Source organism: Melozone crissalis, unplaced genomic scaffold (genome assembly GCF_028551555.1).
Source record: "Melozone crissalis strain CALT ecotype California unplaced genomic scaffold, PUWL_Pcris_2 ptg000195l_1, whole genome shotgun sequence".
NCBI lineage: Eukaryota > Metazoa > Chordata > Aves > Passeriformes > Passerellidae > Melozone > Melozone crissalis.
The window spans coordinates 412557-429509 of record NW_026535960.1 but is presented as its reverse complement, the minus strand read 5'-3'; the positions used below and the strand labels follow the sequence as shown (position 1 = coordinate 429509).

The window sequence follows — 16953 nt, the reverse complement described above, 5'->3', positions numbered from 1 at the left end:
GCCTCGAGGCTCCGATGACACTGACGCTGAGGAGGGCTTGGGTAGTGGGACAGGGCAGGCGGAGGACTGGCAGCCCCCTCCCACGGAACTCGGTGAGGTAGGGATGTCCTGAGGACAAGGTGCGAGTTCATCCTAGAGCAGCCCCCTTCCGGCACCGGGCAGGACCCTGGTACTGCGGACCCTGCTCTGGGGCGGCCCGGGGGGCAGCACTGCCTGGGGAGGGGTCCAGAGCTGCCTCCAGCCAGCTCAGAGCAGGGACCTCCGGCTGCCCTCCCTGTTCCCATCACCCTCCGTCCCTGCCCCAGAAAATTCCCTGCTACTCTCCCTGCCCCGAAACACCCCCGGCCCCAGCCTGCCCCACGGACACCACCCTGCAGCGCTCCCGCCCCCGGCCCCAGCCTCTCCCAGCGCTCTGCAGTCCCTGTCCCAGCAAACAACTCCCCCGCCACCCTCTCCCGACACCGCGTCCCGCACTCTGCCAGTAAAACCTGTCCCTGCTCCCGGTCCCTCCCCGGGGCCCTCCTCCCCCGCCGGTGTCCTGCGGGTGCAGAGGTGCGGGATGTCCCACGAGGCTCCCGTGGGTGGCGGTGGGTGTTCGATGGCTCCCGTGGGTGCTCAGGGGCTCCCGTGGGTGTTCACACCGGTGCCAGCGCGTTCCCTGACGCAGCCGGGAGGGAAAGCCGCGGAGCAGCGGCTGCGGCTGCCAGGGAGCGCTGCCCGCGTCGGGGAGAGATCGTGGCCCCAGGGAGGGAGGCAGGTGCCAACACCTCTGCCAGGAATCTCCCTGCCTCCGTCGGCACAGTCGGTTACTCAAAGTTTCCGATGACGAAAGGGAGCGGAGCCCTTCCCTTGCTGCGCGCCCACCGCCTCCCCTGCCCGGGGAGCAGCGCCTTTGCTTCCCCAGCCGCTTTCACCCTTCCCCAGGTGTGGGGTGGCAGTGCCCACATTCCCTCTGCCCTGCGGTGCCGGTGTCACGTTCGGTTCTGGGAACGTGCGGGGACCTGCCTGGGACTCTCCGGATGCTGGAACCACTCCGGTGCCGGTGTCCGCCGCCGCCCCAGCTCCGGGACCTGCAGGGACCTGCCCGGGGCTCTCCAGACACCGGAGCCACCCCGGCGCTGCTGTGCCCGCGTCACGGCAGGGCTGAGCTCAGCTCCTTCCGAGGGCAGTGCAGCCGGTGCCATCCAGCTCGGCTTGGCCCTGCCAGGATGGGGCTGCGGGGCCAGCCACACTTCCCGGGATCAGCCACAGCCTTCCCGGGGCCGGCCGCAGCCTTCCCGGGCCGGGAGCGGGCTGCACAGCCCCTGGGAGGTGCTGCGGGCCCCGCAGGTGTTTTGCATGAGCCTGGCACCGGGATCCCCGCGGGGGCGTGGGCATTGGGGTGAGCCCGTGGGGCAGAGGGGAGAGCGCTGCGAGCCGGGGAACAGCCCCTGGCTGGCAGCACGCAGCGCTGTACCGGCTCTCAGCCCGCAGCTGCACCCCTCGCCCTCCCCTGGCCCCCAGGCAGGGACCCCCGAGCCCTCCTGCCCTTCCCGGGGGCCGGGGCAGCCCCGGGGCCGTCCGCAGCTCCGAGCGCCGGGGCCGGGCGCGATCGCGATCCTGATCCTGCAAACACAAACACAAACAGCGCTGCCTGGGCAGGTCCGAGCCGCGCTGACATCACCGGGCGGAGGGAGCCGGCTCCTGCCGGGACCTCTCCCCGGGCCGGGCAGCGAGCCCGGAGCGCGGCTGGGGCACAGCAGCACGCGTAGGGAGAAGGTGCTGGAGTGTGACTATGTTCACAGGGGTCTGAGGATGAGGGGAGAGACGAGGATCTGACTCCATGTTTCAGAACGCTGATTTATTATTTTATTATATATATATATTAAAACTATACTAAAAGAATAGAAGAAAGGATTTCATCAGAAGGCTGGCTAAGAATAGAAAAAGAAAGAATGATAACAAAGGTTTGTGGCTCAGACTCTCTGTCTGAGCCAGCTGACTGTGATTGGCCATTAATTAGAAACAACCACATGAGTCCAATCACAGATGCACCTGTTGCATTCCACAGCAGCAGATAATCAATGTTTGCATTTTTTTCCTGAGGCCTCTCAGCTTCTCAGGAGGAACAATCCTAAGGAAAGGATTTTTCATGAAAGATGTCTGCGATGCTGGTGTGCCCGAGGGGCACAGAGGGAGCTGGGGGACCTGTGGGGACAAAGCTGGGTGCATGGAGCCCCTTTGGGAGGCTGCTCCTGGGCTGGACACAGCACCTTCAGCACCTTCAGGGTGCTTTTCACTCCCAGCTCTTGTTTGCACGGGTGGAGCCGGGAGGAGATGGGTCTGCGAGCTCCAGGCAAAGGGGCAGAGCTGTTCCGCGCTGTCCCCACTCGATGTGGCCTCTGCGGGAGGCACAGAACCCTGGTGTTCTGTGTGGGGACACCTCAGGGCAGCCCTGCCCTGGATGTGTCCTTGCAGACATCCTGGTGACCCCGGTCACTGGGCAGCACCGTGACCCCTGCCCGGCTGCAGGAGCCGCTCCTTGGTGCCCGCAGCACTCGGTGCTCGGCCCGTGGGACCAGTCCAGCCCTGACAGACCCCGCTGGGCACCGGGGGATGGAGTTCCGGGGGGAATCATCCATCCCACCTGCGCTCCCGCTCCTCCAGCCCGCTCCAGCCCCGCTGGCCGTGCTCCCGCCGGCTGCTGGCACAGGGAATGCGGGCAGGGAGGCTCCCGAGCCGCCGAGTGACCGCAGGGGCCGGGGCTGACCGCAGCTCCCAGCGCTCGGCACGCCCCAGCTCCGCTCCTACCTCCCGGTGCTCCCGGCGCCGCGGCTGGGGCAGATCCAGCGGTCAGGATCCAGTTATTGAGGTTATTAGGAATGCCTCTGCACGAATTCAGGTGCAAACGAATCCCTGTGCCAAAGTCAATAGCATGGGTTTTATCTGACTGTAAACATGTGAGAGAGAGAGGGGAGAAAGAAATGGAAAATAGAAAAGAGAGTGGCAGAGGTGGAACAAAGAAAAATAAAGAAAATATAGAATGAAATATAAAATAAAGAAAATAGAGAATCAAATACAGAATAAAGAAAATATAGAATAAAATATTTTATATTTAGAATAAAAAAGAAAAAGATATTTTCTTAAAAAAGAAAATATCACCATCCCTGGAGCCCCCTGATGCTCTGCTGATCCCCTGTCCAGCTGGTTTGGTGGTGAAGGTCCCCCTGGAAAGCTCAGGTGGGTTAATACAGGCCAGGTAGGAACCCCCCTGGGGGTGCCATTGTCCCTTACAACACTCCGAGTGTGTCACCTGTGCTGCAAGGCTTCAGGAGTGACTCTGGGGGCACCTGGGGGTCTCTGATAGATGAAGGCGCCCCTCAGTTGCCTCTGGGCTCACTGCCCCGAGCAGAGGTGACAACACACCGAAACACCCTGCCCCAGCACAGGGCTCTGTGGGGCTGAATCTGTGCAAAACTGATCCCATCACAGGCAGCCTCACCCACCCCAAAGTCAGCCAGAGATGATTCTCAGCATGGCTGCTGGGCTTGGCTCGCATTCTTTTCCCTGTTTACTTGTTTACTTCTCCCCTGGGGAATGGGTTTCCCTTTATCTAATCTCGGCAGTTTGGCTTTCAGTCCGAAGTTCCAGCCAGGCATTCCTGAGGGAGGGGTGGGCTTCGTGAGCGAAACTTTACAGCAGCACGAACTGCTCCAGTCTCTGATACAGGGCCATCCCACAGCTTTGTCAGCTCTTGAGGGATTTGGATTGGGTGCAATCTCACCCTGAGGCAGCCCTGGAGGCAGCCCTAGTGGCCCCTGCTCGCTGAGACGGAGCCTCTGCCTTCCTGGCATTGCTTGGGCAGGGTGAGAAGGGGGGGACAGTGGAAGGATGGGGAGGCTCGTACAGCAGCCCTGTGGGAGCCCATGGAACTGCATGCCAGCACCCCCATGAGTCACAGAATCATGGAGGGGTTTGGGTGGAGAGGGACCTCAGAGCCCATCCAGTCCCACCCTGTCCCGTGAGCAGGGACACCTCCCATGGGATCAGGCTGCTCCAAGCCTTGTCCAGCCCGGCCTGGAAAACTTCCAGGGATCCAGGGGCAGCCACAGCTGCTCTGGGCTCTCTGTGCCAGGGCCAAACCACCCTCACAGGGAAGGATTTCTTCCCAAAATCCCCTATCCCATCCAGCCCTGCCTTCTGGCAGTGGGGAGACATTCCCCTTGTCCTGTCCCTCTGGCCTCTTGTCCCATATCCTTTCCCAGCTCACTTGGAGTCCCTTTAGGCCTTAGAAGGGGCTCTGAGCTCTCCCTGGAGCCTTCTCTTCTCCAGGTGAGCACTCCCAGCTCTGCCAGCCTGGCTCCAGCCCTGCAGCAGCTCCGTAGCTCCTCTGGGCTCTCCCCAGCAGCTCCAGGTGCTGCTGCTGTGTCCCCAGGGCTGGGGCAGCTCTGCAGGTGAGGTCTCACCTGGGCACAGGGGCAGAGGGGCAGAATCCCCCCTCTCCTTTCCTGCTGCCCAGGGGTTTTGGGGTTCCAGTGCACGTGGCAGGGGCATGCGGAGTTCTCACCCACTGACTCCCTGAGTTTTGCCGCATCCCTCAGGGTGGCACACCAGGTTTGGACATGCCCAGCCTTTGGCTGTCACTTCCTCCTGCCTGAGGGTGTTTATGTTTCCGATTTCCCGGTATTTAACATGCAAACCATGAAGAAGTTTGTCACAGACATCTTTTATGAAAAATCCTTTTCTTAGGATTTTTCCTCCTGAGAAGCTGAGAGGCTTCAAGGACAAAATGTAAACATTGATTATCTGCTGCTGTGGAATGTAACAAGTAGATCTTTGATTAGCCCATGTTGGGTTGTTTCTAATTAATGGCCAATCACAGTCAGCTGGCTCGGACTCTCTGTCCGAGCCACAAGCCTTTGTTATCATTCTTCTTTCCCTATTCTTAGCTGGCCTTCTGATGAAATCCTTTCTTCTATTCTTTTAGTTTAGTTTTAATATAATATATATCATAAAATAATAAATCAGCCTTCTGAAACACAGAGTCAGATCCTCATCACTTCCCTCCTCCTTAGACCCCTGTAAACACAGTCACAGAAGTTGATTTCTCACCAAGCTTTCCCTCTCTCTGCAGAGTCCTGGGAGCTGCGGGAGGCGTGCAGCAGCAGCAGGATGGAGAGCAAGCCAGCAGTGAATGGCCGGGCTGTCCCTGGTGAAGTTGTGTCAGGGACAAACCACTTGTGCCAGGACGTGATGCCGCGCAAGCAGCAAAAGGCAGCTGGCAGGGACGTGGGGCCGGATGCTCCTGGGGACCCCTCGGAGACAGCTGGCAGCATTGCAGGCGTGTATGTAGAGGCTTCAAAGAGGATAATGAGCTTCTATGAGGCCACCAGAGAGCATCTGCTGAGCCTGGATTCGGCCCTGAGCCTCCTGGAGGCGCAGGCAGCCACGGGCTGCATCTCCGACCCGCTGAGGAGCCGCCGTGTGCCCGTGGCAGAGGCCGTGAGGGCGGGGCTGGTGGGGCTGGAGCTGAAGGAGAGGCTGCTCTCGGCTGACAGGGCTGCTACTGGCTTCCTGGACCCCTACACAGAGGAGAAAATCTCGCTCTACCAGGCCATGCAGAAGGAGCTGGTGGGGAGGGAGCAGGGCATCCGCCTGCTCCAGGCCCAGGTGGCGACCGGAGGCGTCATTGACCCGGCCACCGGCGCCCGGCTCCCGGCCCATGTGGCCTGTGAGAGGGGGCACCTGGATGAGGAGATGAGCCAGCTCGCCTCTGACCCCGGCACTGAGGACAGCAGGGTGTTCCTTGACCCCAGCACCATGGAGAAGGTCACTTACTCAGAGCTGAGGAAGAGGTGCATCGTGGATCCGGCCTCAGGCTTCCTGCTCCTGCCGCTGCAGATCACATTCCCGGGGATGGGAGGGAGGGTGAGCAGCAGGGACCTGATGGACTCTGGCATCATCAGCCCTGACGTGTTCCGAGGCCTCGAGGAGGGAGGAATCTCTCCCCAGGAGGTGGCAGAGAATGAGATTGTCCAGCACTTCCTGCGTGGGACCAGGAGCGTGGCTGGGGTTGTCCTGCCTTCTGGGGAGCAGAAGAGCCTTTACCAGGCACTGAGGGAGCATCTCCTGGTGCCTGGGGCTGCTCTCATGCTCCTGCAAGTCCAGGCCTCCACCGGCAGCCTGACAGACCCCCTGAAGAACAAAAACTACTCTGTGGACGAGGCTGTCAGGGTTGGTCTCATTGGCCCAGAGCTTTACGAGAAGCTGTCCTCAGCTGAGAAAGCCATCACTGGGTACAGGGACCCGTCCACCGGGGAAATGCTCTCCCTGTTCCAAGCCATCAGGAAGGGCTTTGTTCCCAGGGACCATGGCCTCTGCCTCCTGGAGGCTCAGCTGGCCACAGGGGGTGTCATCGCCCCGGGCAGGCACCTGCGTGTCCCCATGGAGACAGCCCACGAGTGGGGGTACCTGGATGAGGCCACCAGGCAGCTCCTGTCCAGCCCTCCTGATGACACGAAGGGGTTCTTTGACCCCAGCTCTAAGGAAAAGCTGAGTTATGCAGAGCTGCTCCAACGCTGCGTCACCGACCCCAGCACGGGGCTCCTGCTGCTGCCACTCCCTGGGGACAGCAGCGAAGGGTCCCAGGGGACACTCGGCTTCTTTGACCACAGGACCCAGACAGCTCTGGAAAACACACAGGTGCCTGTGGCTGTGGGGAAATTCAAGGGCAAGCCGGTGTCCCTGTGGAAACTGCTCTTCTCTGACTACATCCAGGGCGAGCAAAGAGCTGCGCTGGCTCAGCAGTTCCTGGCAGGAGTGCTCTCCCTGCAAGGCTTGGGAGACGCCGTCAGAGCCGCTGTTGAGGAAAATGCTGCCACTGCCAACGTCACCTTCAAGGGCCTGAGGGAGCAGGTGACAGCTGACCAGCTCCTGAGCTCAGAAATCATCAACAAAGACTTGTTCAAGAAACTCAAGGAGGGAGAAACGTCAGCTAAAGAGGTGGTGGGCATGGACACTGTCAGGAAGTACCTGCAGGGCACGGGCAGCATCGGGGGGCTGCTGCTCCCCGACTCCCAGGAGAAGATCAGCATCTACCAGGCGAAGCGCAAGGGGCTCCTCAGGCCAGGCACGTCTCTGATCCTCCTGGAGGCCCAGGCTGCCACGGGGTTCGTCATTGACCCCGCTGCCAACAAGAGGTACTCCGTGGACGAGGCTTTGCGAGCCAACGTCATCGGCCCGGATGTGTACGACAAGCTGCTGGCTGCGGAGAAATCTGTCACTGGCTACCGAGATCCTTACTCGGGGGACAAGATCTCCCTGTTCCAGGCCATGCAGAAGGAGCTGATCGTCAGGGACCACGGCATCCGCCTGCTGGAGGCCCAGATCGCCACCGGCGGCATCATTGACCCTGTCAACAGCCACCGTATCCCCGTGGAGGTGGCCTACAAGCGTGGCTACTTCGACAAGAAGATGAATTTAATCCTCTCTGACCCCAGCGACGACACCAAGGGCTTCTTCGACCCCAACACGCATGAGAACCTGACGTACCTGCAGCTGAAGGAGAAATGCATCACCGAGCCCTCTACGGGGCTCTGCCTCCTCCCTCTGAACAGCAAGAAGAGGCAGTTCGTGGACGAGGCCACCAGGCAGGTGTTCAGGAGCTCCTGGCTGCCCGTCAGGTTTGGGCGCCTGCGGGGGGAGAAGGTCTCAGTGTGGGACCTGCTGAACTCCGAGTACTTCAGCGAGGGGAGGCGCCGGGAGATTTTCAACCACTTCCACCTGAGGAAGCTCAGCCTGGAGCAAATCCGGCTCATGCTGGAGGAGGAGATGAAGAAATGGGCCCCCATCAAGTTCCCAGCCATGAGAGGCAACGTCAGCGCTTACCACCTGATGGAAACCGGAGTCATCGACAGGGCCCTGTTTGAGCAGGTGCTGGAGGGCTCCGTCACCCCAGAACAAGTCCTGCACATGGACTCTGTCAGGAAGTACCTCTACGGCTCAGGCAGCATCGGGGGGATCGTGCTCCAGCCATCCAACCAGAGAATGAGCATTTATGAGGCCATGAAGCAGAACATCGTGGTGCCAGGAGTGGCCCTGCCCCTGCTGGAGGCCCAAGCTGCCACGGGCTTCATTATTGACCCCGTGAACAACCAGAAGCTCTGCGTGGATGAGGCCGTCAAGGAGGGAGTCATTGGGCCAGATGTCCACGAGAAGCTGCAGCAGGCGGAAGGGGCCGTGACGGGCTATAAAGATCCTTTCACGGGCAAGAAGATCCCCCTTTTCCAGGCCATGAAGAAGGGCCTGATCGCAGACAAGCAGGCCATGCAGCTGATGGAGGTGCAGATGGCCACAGGAGGCATCATCGACCCAACGTGCGGCCACCACATCCCCCTGGAGTCGGCCCAGCAGCGAGGCTGCCTGGATGAGGACACCAGCAAGGCCCTCTCCAAGCCCAGCGATGACCACAGAGTGTTCTGCCTGCCAGACAGCAAAGAGAGCGTGACCTACGCCGAGCTGATCCAGCACTGCCAGAAGGACGACGTCTCCGGCTTCCACTTGCTGCCTCTGGCACAGGCAGCTGCTCCTGCCTACACTGACGAGCAAATCCAACGGATCTTCAAGGAAACCATGGTGAAGGAGAAAGGAGTGTCCCTCTGGGAGCTCATGCACTCGGGGTATTTCACCAAGGAGCAGAGGAGCGACTTCGTGGAGAAGTTCCGGTCAGAGGAGCTGTCGCTGGAGCAGCTGGTGGCTCTGGTGCTCAGGCTGGTGGGAGAGATGGAGATGAAAGCCAGGACACAGATCTCCCTGGAAGGCCTGAGGGGCAGTGTCCCTGTGGTCTGGCTGCTGGACACGGGCATCATTTCCCAGAAGACATTTGAAGAACTGGCTCAGGGTGTAAGAACTCCTGAGGAAGTGGCTGAAATGGAGAGTGTAAAGAGGTACTTGAAGGGCACAGGCAGCATTGCTGGGGTCTTCATAGAGGCATCCAAACAGAAGATGAGCTTCTATGACGCCATGAAAAACAACCTCCTCCTCCCTGGGGCTGCTCTGAGGCTGCTTGAGGCTCAGGCAGCCACAGGGTACCTGACTGACCCTGCCACGAACCGGAGGCTCAGCGTGAGGGACGCCGTGAGAGCAGCCGTTGTTGGAGAGGAGCTGTCTGAGAAACTCCTTCAGGCTGAGAGGGCTGTGACGGGCTACACAGACCCCTACACCGGGAGCTCCATCTCCCTGTGCCAGGCGCTCAGGAAGGAGCTCATCCCCCTGGCAGAGGCTGTGCCCCTGCTGGAGGCCCAGCTGGCCACAGGAGGGGTGGTTGATCCCACCCACCACCTCCACCTGCCGCTCCAGGCTGCCTACAAGTACGGCTTCTATGACGAGGAGCTGAACCAAACCCTCTCTCAGCTGGATGACAGCACCAAGAGCTTTTTTGACCCAAACAAAAAGGAGAACGTGACCTACCAGCAGCTGAAGGACCGGTGCATTCGTGATGCCGAGTCGGGTCTGTGGCTCCTCCCTCTGTCAGAAAATGCCATGTTCTGCGTGGATGAACAGACCATGAAGGTGCTGAAATCTGTGACTGTTTGTGTCAACGTGGGGCGGTTCAAAGGACAGACCGTGTCTGTCTGGGACCTCCTCAACTCTGAATACTTCTCAGACAGCCAGAGAAGAGAGCTGGTGCAAAAGTACAAGGATGAGAAGGCTGAGGTGCTGCAGGAAATCACCACAATTATCACCACAATCATCCAAGAGACTGAGGCACAGGGAAAGAAGTTCGCATTCAAGGGCCTGAGGAAAAGAGTTTCTGCCAGCGACCTCTTCCAGTCCCAGCTGATTGACAAAAAAACCCTTGACGAGCTCAACCAGGGGAAGAAAACAGTCAAAGAAGTGACTGAAATGGAGTCTGTCCGCAGGTACCTGGAGGGCACTAATTTCATAGCAGGGGTCCTTATCCAGCCAAGCAATGAGAAGATGAGCATCTACCAGGCCATGTGGAAGGGCATCCTGAGGCCAGGGACCGCCCTGGTGCTGCTGGAGGCACAGGCAGCCACCGGCTACATCATCGACCCTGAGAAAAACAAGAAGTTTTCAGTAGAGGAAGCGTTAGAGGTGGGTCTGATTGGAGGGGAGATTTTTGAAAAGCTACTCTGTGCTGAGAGAGCCGTGACAGGCTACACGGACCCCTACACCAAAGCCCCCATGTCCCTGTTTGAAGCCATGAACCAAGGGCTGATTGTGAAGAGCCACGGCATCCGCCTGCTGGAGGCCCAGATCGCCACTGGTGGCATCATCGACCCCGTGCACAGCCACCGTGTCCCTGTGGAGGTGGCCTACAAGCGTGGCTACTTCAACCAGGAGATGAACCAGATCCTATCCGACCCCAGTGATGACACCAAGGGCTTCTTTGACCCCAACACCCACGAGAACCTCACATATATGCAGCTCCTGGAGAGATGCGTCCAAGACCTGGACACGGGCCTGTACATGCTGCAGGTTGTAAAGGAGGGAGGAAAGTATTTCTACATTGATGAGTCCACAAAGCAGGCTTTGCGCTCAAAGCCCCTTCAGGTGAAAGTTGGAAAGTTTAAGGACCAAACCGTTTCTGTCTGGGAAGTCCTCTGCTCTCACTACTTCTCAGAGCAGAAGAGGAAAGAGCTGGTGATGCAGTACAAAAGCAAAAACCTAGCGTTGGAAGAGCTGATATCCCTCATCTTAAAAATCATCGAGGACACAGAGCGAAGAGGAGAAGCCCTCAAGGTTAAAGGACTGCGGGGCGAGGTGTCAGTGTCCGAGTTGTTCAACTCTGAGATAATTGACAAGAAAACTCTGGATCAGCTGCAGGACGGGAGTCTCACCCTTGCCAGCCTCACAAAGAGGGACACCATCCAAAGGTACCTGGACGGCACTGGGTGCATCGCTGGGGTTCTCCTCCCGCTGAGGAAAGAGGTGATGAGCATCTACCAGGCGCTGAAGAAAGGACTCCTCACAGAGCAGTGTGCCTTGGGGCTGCTGGAGGCACAAGCAGCCACCGGCTTCCTGGTGGACCCTCGGAGCCACCAGAAGCTCTCTGTGGACGAGGCCGTGTCCTCTGGGCTGGTGGGCAGCGAGCTGTGCGAGCAGCTGCTTTTGGCAGAGAAAGCCGTGACAGGATACACGGACCCTCAAACAGGGAATAAAATATCTCTGTTCCAGGCTGTGAGGCAGAAGGTAATAGTCAGGGATCAGGGCATCCGCCTGCTGGAGGCCCAGATCGCCACTGGTGGCATCATTGACCCCTGGTATGGCCACCGCCTGCCCCTGGAGGTGGCCTACAAGCGTGGGCACCTGGATGAGGACATGTTCCTCCTGCTTTCAGACCCAGACCATGGCAGCAAAGGCTTCATAGATCCCAACACTCACGAGAAGATCAGTTACAGCCAGCTCCTGCAGAGGTGTGCCAAAGACAGGGAGAGTGGTTTGTACCTGCTGCAGGTCCTGGAAAAGGAAGGCGACTATTTCTACATTGATGAGCAAACCAAAAATGCCCTGTTGTGCACCAAGGTCCAGGTGCCCGTGGGAAAATACAAGGGACAGGTGTTGTCGCTGTGGGAGCTCCTCTGCTCTGAGTACATCACAGAGGAGAAGAGAAAAGAGCTGGTGAAAAAGTACAAAGCAGAATCCCAACACATTGTGCAAGGAATCATAGAGACAATACTGAAGATCATCAGGGAAAAAGAAGAGGACAGAAATGATGTGTGGTTCCAGGGAATCCGACAGCAAATCACAGCATCAGAACTGCTCAGTGCACAAATAATTACAGAGGAAACAATAGAAAAACTCCAGAAAGGCAAAGAGACGGCTCAAGAAATAGCAAAAATGGAGAGTGTGAGGAGGTACCTTGAGGGAACTGGAAGCATTGCCGGCGTGCTGGTGCCCTCCAAGGCCAAGCTGGGTAAGATGGAGAAGATGAGCATCTACCAGGCCATGTGGAAGGGTATCCTGAGGCAGGGCACAGCGCTGGTACTGCTGGAAGCCCAGGCGGCCACTGGTTTCATCGTTGATCCAGTGAAGAATCAGAAGCTCTCAGTGGACGAGGCTGTGTCCTCTGGGCTGGTGGGCAGTGAACTGAAAAACAAACTTCTAAGTGCCGAGAGAGCCGTGACGGGCTACACCCACCCCTACACGGGACAAAAAATGAGCCTGTTCCAGGCCATGAAACAGGATCTCATTGTCAGGGACCACGGCATCCGCCTGCTGGAGGCCCAGATCGCCACTGGTGGCATCATCGACCCCGTGCACAGCCACCGCCTGCCCGTGGAGGTGGCCTACAAGCGTGGCTACTTCGACCAGGAGATGAGCCAGATCCTCTCTGACCCCGGCGACGACACCAAGGGCTTTTTTGACCCCAACACCCACGAGAACCTGACCTACCTGCAGCTGCTGCGCCGCTGCGTGCCCGACCCGGACACGGGGCTGCTGATGCTGCAGCTGATGGACAAGGGCTCCGTGCTCTACCAGCTGAGCGAGGATGCCCGCAGAGCCCTGCAGGCCGCCCGCACCACGCTGGCTGTGGGGCTCTTCCAGGGCCAGAGCGTCACCGTCTGGGAGCTCCTCTTCTCCCGCTACGTCCCCGAGCACCGGCGCCAGGAGCTCCTGCGCCAGTACAAGGCGGGGAAAGTCACCATTGCACAGATGATCGACATCCTCGTGCAAATCATCACCACGGCTGAGGGCCACGGTGAAAATGGAGTCCCCAAGGCCACAGAAAAGGAGATCCTGCCTGAACACAAACAGAATGGTAGCGCCTCAAAGTCCCAGAAGGAACAGAAACAGGAACAGGAGCAGGAGGAGGAGCTGGAGCGGTCCCTCAAGTCCCACACGGTCGAGGTCTCAGCAGGCGGCTTCCACAGCAGGAAGGTGTCCCTGTGGGAGCTGCTCTTCTCCAAGTTCGTGTCCGAGGCCAAGCGCCAGGAGCTGCTGGGATGTCTGCGGGCCGGGAGCCTGGCGCTGGCCGAGCTGGCCACGCTGCTCACCCTGCTGGTGGAGGAGGCGGCACAGCGTGGCAGCAGCGTGAAATTCACGGGCCTCAGGAGGCAGGTGAGCGCCTCGGACCTGCTGGACTCGGGCATCATCGACACGGGCACGCTGGCCGAGCTGGTGCAGGGCGCCAGGACGGTGCAGGAGGTGACGCAGATGGCCTCGGTCAAGCGCTACCTGGATGGCACGGGCGTCATCGCCGGTGTGCTGGCGCCCTCCAAGGCTGACCCAAACAAGATGGAGAAGATGAGCATCTACCAGGCCATGTGGAAGGGCATCCTGAGGCAGGGAACGGCCCTGGTGCTGCTGGAGGCCCAGGCGGCCACCGGCTTCCTGGTGGACCCGGTCAAGAACCAGAAGCTCTCTGTGGACGAGGCCGTGTCCTCTGGGCTGGTGGGCAGCGAGCTGCACGAGAAGCTGTTGTCTGCGGAGCGAGCCGTGACGGGCTACTCTGACCCCTACACGGGGGACAAGATCTCCCTGTTCCAGGCCATGAAGAAAGAACTGATCGTCAGGGACCATGGCATCCGCCTGCTGGAGGCCCAGATCGCCACCGGCGGCATCATCGACCCCGTGCACAGCCACCGCCTGCCCGTGGAGGTGGCCTACAAGCGTGGCTACTTCGACCAGGAGATGAGCCAGATCCTCTCTGACCCCGGCGATGACACCAAGGGCTTCTTCGACCCCAACACCCATGAGAACCTGACCTACCTGCAGCTGCTGCGCCGCTGCGTGCCCGACCCGGACACGGGGCTGCTGATGCTGCAGCTGATGGACAAGGGCTCCGTGCTCTACCAGCTGAGCGAGGATGCCCGCAGAGCCCTGCAGGCCGCCCGCACCACGCTGGCTGTGGGGCTCTTCCAGGGCCAGAGTGTCACCGTCTGGGAGCTCCTCTTCTCCCGCTACGTCCCCGAGCACCGGCGCCAGGAGCTCCTGCGCCAGTACAAGGCGGGGAAAGTCACCATTGCACAGATGATCGACATCCTCGTGCAAATCATCACCACGGCTGAGGGCCACGGTGAAAATGGAGTCCCCAAGGCCACAGAAAAGGAGATCCTGCCTGAACACAAACAGAATGATAGCGCCTCAAAGTCCCAGAAGGAACAGAAACAGGAACAGGAGCAGGAGGAGGAGCTGGAGCGGTCCCTCAAGTCCCACACGGTCGAGATCTCAGCAGGCGGCTTCCACAGCAGGAAGGTGTCCCTGTGGGAGCTGCTCTTCTCCAAGTTCGTGTCCGAGGCCAAGCGCCAGGAGCTGCTGGGATGTCTGCGGGCCGGGAGCCTGGCGCTGGCCGAGCTGGCCACGCTGCTCACCCTGCTGGTGGAGGAGGCGGCACAGCGTGGCAGCAGCTTGAAATTCACGGGCCTCAGGAGGCAGGTGAGCGCCTCGGACCTGCTGGACTCGGGCATCATCGACACGGGCACGCTGGCCGAGCTGGTGCAGGGCGCCAGGACGGTGCAGGAGGTGACGCAGATGGCCTCGGTCAAGCGCTACCTGGATGGCACGGGCGTCATCGCCGGTGTGCTGGTGCCCTCCAAGGCTGACCCAAACAAGATGGAGAAGATGAGCATCTACCAGGCCATGTGGAAGGGCATCCTGAGGCAGGGAACGGCCCTGGTGCTGCTGGAGGCCCAGGCGGCCACCGGCTTCCTGGTGGACCCGGTCAAGAACCAGAAGCTCTCTGTGGACGAGGCCGTGTCCTCTGGGCTGGTGGGCAGCGAGCTGCACGAGAAGCTGTTGTCTGCGGAGCGAGCCGTGACGGGCTACTCTGACCCCTACACGGGGGACAAGATCTCCCTGTTCCAGGCCATGAAGAAAGAACTGATCGTCAGGGACCATGGCATCCGCCTGCTGGAGGCCCAGATCGCCACCGGCGGCATCATCGACCCCGTGCACAGCCACCGCCTGCCCGTGGAGGTGGCCTACAAGCGTGGCTACTTCGACCAGGAGATGAGCCAGATCCTCTCTGACCCCGGCGACGACACCAAGGGCTTCTTCGACCCCAACACCCACGAGAACCTGACCTACCTGCAGCTCCTTCGCCGCTGCGTGCCCGACCCGGACACGGGGCTTTACTTCCTCAATATTGTTAGAAAATAATTGCAAAACCTTTTTATTTTTTTCCTTGTTTTTGCCTTGGGGAAGAATGTTGCTATTGTATAGTTCTTTTGATTCTGGTGTTTGTCTTTCTTTTTCTAAATATTTTTTTACCATTTATGAACCCAGTGAGGGAATTTCCTTCGTGATCTCTTTTCTTTGCCACCACCCACCCACATCAGGTGCAGCTTTGAAGTGCCTCCCCCTGAGCAGTGTTGCTGCACTGCATTGTTCATCCTTCCTTGGTTGCCTTTGAGGAACAGAGGAGGCAGGCTGGGTTATGTCAGGACATTTTGGTGATTTGTGTCATCCTCATTTTCCTCACACAGGTTTAACTGCAGGTCTTTGTTCCGTTTGGGTGCTGCCGTGAGTGGTATTTTTTTATTCTCTGCCTCTCTTTTCCTGCATATGCCAGCTATTTTACCCAGAAGCTCTGCAGGATTACATTCAGGTGCAAGTTTTTAAGCCAGGACAGTGTGCAGAGCAGATTCCTGCGTGGGCAGGATGCCAGGCTTGCATTGGGTGTCACTGGCATGGGACACATCATGTGTTTGCTCTCCGTGCCCCAGCCTGTCCTGCCTTTCCAGGGCTGTCTGGAGCACAAACCGCCTCAGCCCAGCGTAGTTTGCTCTCTCACTGTGCTTTCCCTCCCTCTGTGAAGCCTCCATGGGGATGGATCCTCAACGGAGCTGGAGTGGATCTGGCTGTGCTGTACTTTCTGTCTGTCCATCCATCGTGGAGCCTCCTTTCCCTCCTGCTCCTTTTGCCCTCCTGTGTCCTGAGCTGACTCAGCCACATGCCGGAGCACAGGAACAGCCCTGGAGCCACTCTCCCGTGCAGTTCAGGGATGAATAATTCTACTGCTGTTTAATGGGAGGAAACTTACCCTGCTTAAATGTGCTGCCTTGGGGTGTTTGCCTTAATTAACCTGTTAATGTCCTGGAAAATGGACTTTTGGCCACAGGCTTGTGCGGCTGATACTTGGGAACAAGGTAGAGGAGCTGTGGGGCCCAGAGAATTTCAGGGGCTCAGAAAATGAGGCAATAAATTAATGGGAGAGAAGTCACAGAAGCATGGAATGGTTTGGGTGGGAAGGAGTCTCCTCATGCCACCCCCTGCCATGGGCAGGGACACTTTCCACTGTCCCAGGCTGCTCCAAGCCCTGTCCGACCTGGCCTTGGGCACTGCCAGGGATCCAGGGGCAGCCCCAGCTGCTCTGGGCACCTGTGCCAGGGCCTGCCCACCCTCACAGGGAACAATTCCTTCCAATATCTAACCCACATCTATGTTCTTCCAATTTGAAGCCATTCCCTGATGTTGTTCAGCCAGGGATGGAAAGAAAGGCTCCAGGCTTCAGGTAGATCAGAAGGCTCAAGAAAAATCTTTGTTAGCAAGAAGCAGTGAGTTTAATAGACTCACTCACTAACTGGGACCGGATTGGTGTCAAAGTAGAAAAATTCTCACCTTATTGGTGGCGATGAATAGCACACTGTGAGGAACCATAACCATAAACAATAGTTACAGAAAGAGAGATAATAATTGTTTGAATTCTTTCATCTAAGATTCCCAGGCTCAGCCTGGGAGAAATTGTTTCTGTTCTTTTTTTGACTGAACTGAGAATCTCCACAATTCCCCCATGTCCTGGCACTGCAGGCCTTCATCCCTCTCCAGCTGCCTTACAGCCCCCTTTAGCTGCTGGAAACCCACAATAACATCTCCCAGGAGTTTTCTCATCCTGGAAATCCAATTCTCCCTTCCACGGAGGCAAACAGGAACAGGGAGAGCTGAGTCCTTGGGGTGTGTCTGTAACATCCCACTGTGCTGGTGCCAGCGTGGTGTCCCCACAGTTGCTGC

The 16953-nt window shown here is 58.7% G+C and overlaps 1 protein-coding gene across 1 annotated transcript in view; it reads left to right on the top strand.

Annotated features, from left to right (window-relative positions):
- Positions 1-5232: 5232 nt before the first annotated feature.
- EPPK1 (epiplakin 1) overlaps positions 5233-16953 on the top strand; it is a 29042-nt gene continuing 17321 nt past the window's right edge. Inside the window, exon 1 of the mRNA XM_054293856.1 lies at positions 5233-15090. Coding sequence (XP_054149831.1) covers positions 5233-15090 — 9858 coding nt within the window. The remainder of the gene's footprint in view (positions 15091-16953) is intronic.